Source organism: Gadus morhua, chromosome 2 (assembly GCF_902167405.1).
Source record: "Gadus morhua chromosome 2, gadMor3.0, whole genome shotgun sequence".
NCBI classification, from domain to species: domain Eukaryota; kingdom Metazoa; phylum Chordata; class Actinopteri; order Gadiformes; family Gadidae; genus Gadus; species Gadus morhua.
The window spans coordinates 740826-748325 of NC_044049.1; the positions used below are offsets into that span (position 1 = coordinate 740826).

General features: G+C 55.6%; 1 protein-coding gene across 1 annotated transcript in view; it reads left to right on the forward strand.

Moving 5' to 3' along the window:
• col1a1a (collagen, type I, alpha 1a) overlaps window positions 1-6418 on the forward strand; it is a 19380-nt gene extending 12962 nt beyond the window's left edge. Inside the window, exons 30-49 of the mRNA XM_030340481.1 lie at window positions 281-379; window positions 588-695; window positions 777-938; window positions 1063-1116; window positions 1230-1337; window positions 1486-1539; window positions 1635-1688; window positions 1783-1944; window positions 2028-2135; window positions 2394-2501; window positions 2950-3003; window positions 3408-3515; window positions 3632-3685; window positions 3789-3896; window positions 4033-4086; window positions 4292-4399; window positions 4733-5012; window positions 5121-5311; window positions 5420-5662; window positions 5896-6418. Coding sequence (XP_030196341.1) covers window positions 281-379; window positions 588-695; window positions 777-938; window positions 1063-1116; window positions 1230-1337; window positions 1486-1539; window positions 1635-1688; window positions 1783-1944; window positions 2028-2135; window positions 2394-2501; window positions 2950-3003; window positions 3408-3515; window positions 3632-3685; window positions 3789-3896; window positions 4033-4086; window positions 4292-4399; window positions 4733-5012; window positions 5121-5311; window positions 5420-5662; window positions 5896-6042 — 2364 coding nt within the window. The 3' untranslated portion in view covers window positions 6043-6418. The remainder of the gene's footprint in view (window positions 1-280; window positions 380-587; window positions 696-776; window positions 939-1062; window positions 1117-1229; window positions 1338-1485; window positions 1540-1634; window positions 1689-1782; window positions 1945-2027; window positions 2136-2393; window positions 2502-2949; window positions 3004-3407; window positions 3516-3631; window positions 3686-3788; window positions 3897-4032; window positions 4087-4291; window positions 4400-4732; window positions 5013-5120; window positions 5312-5419; window positions 5663-5895) is intronic.
• Window positions 6419-7500: the final 1082 nt, after the last annotated feature.

The following is a 7500-nucleotide window of genomic DNA, read 5'->3' on the forward strand; positions in this document are numbered from 1 at the left end:
ACACACCTTCATCTTCACACCCTCATCATCACACACCTTCATCAAACCACCTTCATGATCACACACCTTCATCACACACCTTCATCAACACACTTTCAGCATCACACTCACAACACAACACCCAGTGTGACCGAGTCCTGGACCCAGTGAAACATAACCCTGGACTCAGTGTGACCGAGTCCTGGACCCAGTGTGACTGAGTCCTGGACTCAGTATGAAAGAGAACTGGACCCAGTGTGACTGAGTCCTGGACCCAGTATGACTGTCCGTCTCCCTGCAGGGCGACCGTGGATTCCCTGGCGAGCGTGGAGCCCCCGGTGCCCTTGGACCCGCTGGAGGTCGTGGAGGTCCTGGATCCGCTGGAAACGATGGAGCTAAGGTACGCCGTCGCCCTGGTAACCCTGGTAACCTATATCCCTGTTAAACTCGGGACCCTGCTAACCAGTATCACTGGTGACACAGTAACCCTGGTAACCAGTATCTCTGCTAAGCCAGTAACCCTGTGGACAGTAACCCTGGGGACAGTAACCCTGGGGACAGTAACCCTGGTAACCGTTACCCTAACCAGTCCCTCCCCCTCCCCCCAGGGAGACGCCGGCGCCCCAGGTAACGGTGGAGCCCAGGGAACCCCAGGCCTGCAGGGCATGCCCGGAGAGCGCGGCGCAGCCGGACTTCCAGGACTGAAGGGAGACAGAGTGAGTGTGCGGCCTGCCGCCAGCCTGAGGAGCCACCCGGTCCGGGGCAGAGCGCCTCACTGACCCTCTCTCCTCCTGCAGGGCGACCATGGAGCCAAGGGAACCGACGGAGCACCCGGTAAGGACGGTATCCGTGGAATGACCGGACCCATCGGACCCCCCGGCTCTGGCGGAGCCCCCGGAGACAAGGGAGAGTCTGGACCTTCCGGCCCTGCTGGACCCGCTGGAGCTCGTGGTGGCCCCGTGAGTCCACCTGCCGTCCCCCCTCTCTCTGTTTAGCTCTCCCACTCTCTAGCCTTCCCTCGGTTCTTGTCTCTCTGGTCTAACAAGCTCTCCCCCCCCCCCCCCTTCTCTCTCTCTCAACCAGGGAGAGCGTGGAGAGTCCGGACCCCCAGGACCCGCTGGTTTCGCCGGACCCCCTGTAAGCACCCCCTGCTCTACCGAGGACCCTGAATAAAGATGGAGTCCAGGTCGTGTGGCGCAGCTGTGTGCGGCGGACGGAGCTCTGTAACGTGATGTGTGTTCTCCCTGCAGGGCGTTGACGGCCAGCCTGGAGCCAAGGGAGAGGCTGGAGACAACGGAGCCAAGGGAGAGGCCGGAATCCCCGGAGCTGCTGGACCTACTGGAGCCCCCGGACCTCAGGTCAGTAGCCCCCACCGCGCTGCACCGCATCGCTCCATCACGTCGCTACGTCACAGGGCTACATCGCGTTGCTACATCCCAGTTCTGCATCACAGTACTACGTCACTGCGGCAGCAGATTGTGATTGATGTCCCTCTCGTCCATTCAGGGACCCGTTGGAAACACCGGATCTAAGGGAGCCCGTGGACCCGCTGGACCCCCTGTAAGTCCTGCTCCCTCTCCCTCTCCTCCCCCACAACGTCCTCTCCTTCCTAATCAGGCCTTAGACTGCTGCTCCTCACCCCTCTCTCTCCTCAGGGTGCTACCGGATTCCCTGGTGCTGCCGGTAGAGTCGGACCCCCCGGCGCCGCTGTGAGTACTTCCTGTGAAGTCATTCATACTTCCTGCCGCATCCTCACTGCACATTGTTGAGCGAGGTTCAAGCTGTGATCCCTCTCCCCGTCAGGGTAACTCCGGAGCCCCCGGCCCCTCCGGGGCCTCTGGTAAGGAGGGACAGAAGGGAAACCGTGGAGAGACCGGACCCGCAGGAAGAACCGGTGAGCTCGGACCTGCCGGACCCCCCGGGTCCCAGGGAGAGAAGGGAAACGCCGGATCCGAGGGCGCCAACGTAAGTACCCCCGACCCGCTGGTGGCAGACACATCCCCCGGGCCGGCTCGGTGCACAGCTCACCCCTCTGTGTGTGTCTCTAGGGCCCCTCTGGTATCCCTGGCCCTAGCGGTATCGCTGGATCTCGCGGTATTGTTGGACTGCCCGGACAGAGAGGAGAGAGAGGATTCCCCGGACTCCCTGGACCCTCCGTAAGTAACCCCCGAACCCTTTCCTTACCCTCTCTGGACCTCTCAGAACCTGAACCCCGCAGCCAGCATAGAACCACCCACACACTCTGGTACTAAGCATCACTATGAGCATCACTCTAACATCACTATGAGCATCACTCTAACATCACTGTAAGCATCACTATGAGCATCACCGCTAGCCTCACTGTTAGCATCACTGTTAGCATCACTTTTAGCATCACTGTTGGCGGAGCCTCCTGACCCTGGCTGTGTTTCTAGGGAGAGGTTGGAAAGGCGGGATCTTCTGGCCCTGGCGGTGAGCGTGGACCCCCTGGACCCATGGGCCCCTCTGGCCTGGCCGGAGCCTCCGGCGAGGTTGGACGCGAGGTAAACCTGTCCTGGATCTACTGTGATAGGATCTACTGTGATAGGATCTACTGTTAGGATATACTGCTTACCAGTGAAAGGATCTACTGTGTTAAGGTCTACTGCTTACCAGTGAAAGGATCTACTGTGTTAGGATCTACTGCTTACCAGTGAAAGGATCTACTGGGATAGGATCTACTGCTTACCAGTGAAAGAATCGACTGGGATAGGATCTACTGTGATAGGATCTACTGCTTACCAGTGAAAGGATCTACTGTGTTAGGATCTACTGCTTACCAGTGATAGCATCTACTGTGACAGGATCTACCGTGATAGGATCTACTGTTAGGATATACTGCTCACCAGTGCCGGGATCTACTGTTGTAGGATCTACTCTTACCAGTGGTAGGATCTACTCTAGACCTACTGATGGTGATAGTTTGCACTCTAACCGGTCTTGTGTTTTCAGGGATCTCCCGGTGGCGAGGGAGCTGCAGGACGGGATGGAGCTGCTGGACAAAAGGTGAGTGAAAACCAGATCCACAAAATGATCGGATCCTCACGAGGAGCTGGTCTATTCTGACCCCCTGTGGTCACTAAAGAGCAGGGGGCTAAGCCCGATGTCGGTACTGCTATATGCTAATCCTGCTACATGCTAGTACTGCTACATGCTAGTTCGGCTACATGCTAGTACTGCTACTTGTTAGGACTGCTATATGCTAGTAGTGCTACATGGTATTAGTGCTACATGCTAGTACTGCTACATGCTAGTAGCGCAACATGCTAATACAGATACATGCTAGTAGAGCTACGTGCTAGAAGATGATGGTATCCCTCACACACATAAAGACGCTGTTAGCCTTTAACAGCGTATCTATTTGAGTATCGAATGTTAGTCTGAGTCCGACTGACTGAGTCTGATCTCAGGGAGACCGTGGAGAGACCGGATCCGCTGGTGGCTTAGGCGCCCCTGGACCCTCCGGCGCCCCCGGCCCCGTGGGACCCGCTGGAAAGACCGGAGACCGCGGAGAGACCGTGAGTTCATCAGTAGACCTCTCTGCTTTCACCCAGCTGCTTGTATCTCGTCTGCTGTCTGTGGATCGCCTCTGAGCTCCCTGTGATCATCGGGTTCTGCTTGTGTTCGTCCCCAGGGACCCGCTGGCGCTGCTGGACCTGCCGGACCCTCTGGGCCCCGTGGGCCTGCTGTAAGTCCCCCACACCCCCACCACAACCAATGGACAGGCCACCACAACTCAGGCAATGTGTGTTTTGCCGGTGTGCGAGGTGTTGATCTTGTGTGTTTTTCAGGGTATTGCTGGAGCTCGCGGAGACAAGGGAGAGAGCGGAGAGGCTGGCGAGAGGGGGATGAAGGGACACCGCGGATTCACTGGCATGCAGGGACCCCCTGGCCAAGCTGTAGGTCACACACACACACACACACAGTCCCCACAATGTAAACACACACACAAAAACACACACAGTCCCCACAACGTAAACACACACACAAACACAAACACACAAACAGAGGTCTAAATCTTGCTGTGTATTTCAGGGTTCAAGTGGAGATCAAGGACCTGCTGGATCTGCTGGACCTGCTGGCCCAAGAGTAAGTAACACAAACGCACGCGCGCGCGCACACACACACACACACACACACACACACACACACACACACACACACACACACACACACACACACACACACACACACACACACACACACACACACACACACACACACACACACACACAGATGGAGCTCCTGTAGATGTGATAGAGCTGTAGATCTGACTGTTTGCTGCCCTCTACAGGGACCTTCCGGATCTTCCGGTTCCGCCGGTAAGGACGGTATGAGCGGTCTCCCTGGACCCAGCGGGCCCTCTGGACCCCGTGGTCGCTCTGGAGAGATGGGACCTGCCGTAAGTCTGCCTGGCTGACTCTCGTCTGTCTGTCTGTCTGTCTGTCTGTCTGTCTGTCTGTCTGTCTGTCTGTCTGTCTGTCTGTCTGTCTGTCTGTCTGTCTGTCTGTCTGTCTGTCTGTCTGTCTGTCTGTCTGTCTGTCGGTCTGTCGGTCTGTCGGCCTGTATGTCTCTCGACCTACCTGTCTGTCTGTCTACCTGTATGTCTCTCCACCTGTCTGTCTCTCCCCCTGTCTGTCTACCTGTCCGTTTGTCCGTTGAGGTGTTTATCAATACGTATCCGCGGTGAGGAAGGTGATGTGACCCTCTCCTCCTCCTCTTCCTCCCCATCCAGGGTCCCCCCGGCCCCCCTGGACCCCCAGGACCCCCTGGTGCCCCCGGCGGCGGCTTCGACATGGGCTTCATCTCCCAGCCCCAGGAGAAGGCCCCCGATCCCTACAGGATGTTCCGCGCCGACGACGCCAACGTGATGCGCGACCGCGACCTGGAGGTGGACAGCACCCTGAAGAGCCTGAGCCAGCAGATCGAGCAGATCCGCTCCCCCGACGGCACCCGCAAGAACCCCGCCAGAACCTGCCGGGACCTGAAGATGTGCCACCCCGACTGGAAGAGCGGTGAGTCTCTCTGAGGGGTGCGGACCCGAAGGGTCACCCTGTGCTGCTCCTCGCACTGTGCTGCTCCTCCCCCCGGGCTGCTCCTCACCCTCTCCCCTCCCTCCACAGCTGAGTACTGGATCGACCCCGACCAGGGCTGCACCCAGGACGCCATCAAGGTGTACTGCAACATGGAGACCGGAGAGACCTGCGTGCCCCCCACCCAGGGCCAGGTGGCCCAGAAGAACTGGTACACCAGCAAGAACATCAAGGACAAGAAGCACGTGTGGTTCGGCGAGGCGATGACCGACGGCTTCCAGGTGAGCTCCCGCTCCTCCCCACGCTTGCACCACGTCAGCGTTGGGCCTCCTTCACGCTGCCTTCTGTGTGCTCCGTTTGAACCCTCTGACCGCCGCCTCTCTCCGCAGTTCGAGTACGGAACCGAGGGCTCCCAGCCCGAGGATGTCAACATCCAGATGACCTTCCTGCGCCTTATGTCCAACGAGGCGTCCCAGAACCTCACCTACCACTGCAAGAACAGCGTGGCCTACATGGACGCGTCCACAGGCAACCTGAAGAAGGCTCTGCTGCTGCAGGGATCCAACGAGATCGAGATCAGAGCCGAGGGCAACAGCCGCTTCACCTACAGCGTGTTGGAGGATGGCTGCACGGTGAGCCCACCTACACTCCTGCACTCCTACACCCTACCTTCCTACACCCTACCCTCCTACCCCCCTACACTTAATGCACCTTAATGACTTGTCTCTGTACTCTGTTGATTCCACTAAATAGTAGTAACTAGTTCTAGTATCCATGCTCCCAGGGTATTGGTTCGGGGTAGGGTCGGGGTCAGGGTCAGACAGCCCCTGCAGTGGATCCTAACTGTCTCTCTTGTCTTCTACAGTCGCACAGCGGCGCATGGGGCAAGACGGTCATCGACTACAAGACCACCAAAACATCTCGCCTGCCCATCATTGACATCGCTCCTATGGACGTCGGTGCCCCAGATCAGGAGTTTGGAGTGGAACTTGGACCTGTGTGCTTCTTGTAAAAAGAGAAATCTGGACTTGAATTTGTTGTTGTGTGTATGTGTTTTTCCAGCAGTCATCTCTCTAAACCACCCCAATGTTTCGGATGTTCTCTCTAAATGATTTGCCCACAGCCGGCCGGCAGCACGATGCCGGCGGCTCGGACCCGTTTGATTTGAACCTTGGCTGCGCACAGGACCCTCCGAGAAGACCTTTTGTTTCACTGGCAGCAAGAAAATAATATATGCTCGTGTAAAGAATCCTGCTCACCAGCGCCCCCCGCTGCACCGCCAGGAGGGGGCGCCCCCCCCGGGACACACAGGACGTTGTGGGGAAGGGACTCACCACCTGTTGCTTTGTACCATGTTTCCAGTGTTGAATAAACGGTCAAAACTGAGAGCAATGTGCGTCTCCTTCCTCCCCCCCCCTCTGTGACATCACGGTGGCGTCACCGTGACGTCACCGTGATGTCACCGTGATGTTAAAAAAAGTCAGCGGCAGAGCAGCAGCAGCACTTCCTGTTTTGGTTTGGTTGCTATGGATACCTCAAGAAGGGCATGTGACACATTCTCCTGGTGCTAGGACCTTAAGCCTTTGACCTCTGCTGTCCAGCTAGAAACAACAGCCTCCTCTGAGCCTAGGGTCAGGGTTCAAAGGTCACGACCCCTGGGCCCTGACCCTCTTGGCTTTGCCCCCCCCCCCCCACCCTATCCATCACTTGTTCTTTTGTATTTCAGAGAGAAACAGACACACCTGCAGGCTCACTTCAGCATCTGTACCTATTTTGTACATGTATAATAATTTGAGATGTTTTTAATTATTTGGATGCTGAATAAAGCATGTTAAGTGGTCTAAAGATGATTCTGCTTTAATCAGCCTCCTGCACTCCTGACAATAATACTACATGGTACTACTACAATACTACTGGACTACTGCAGGAATACTACTGTACCAATACTGGACTACTGCTACAGGAATACTACTGTACTAATACTATACTACTGCAGGAGTACTACTGGACTAATACTGAAATACTACTACCGAAATACAACTATACCACTATTGGACTACCACAGGAATACTACTGTACTTCTACCAAACTACTACTACCGAAATACAACTATACCACTATTGGACTACCACAGGAATACTACTGTACTTCTACCAAACTACTACTACCAAAATACTACTATACCACTATTGGACTACCACAGGAATACTACTGTACTTCTACCAAACTGCTACTACCGAAATACAACTATACTACTATTGGACTACCACAGGAATACTACTGCACCACTACTGGACTACTACAGGAATACTACCGTGCTAATACTACACGACTACTACTGGACTACTACTACCGAAATACTACTATACTACTACTACCGAAATACTACTACTGTACTACTACTCCCGAAATACTACTACTGTACTACTACTATACAACTACAGGACTGCTACTATAATACCAAAATAGA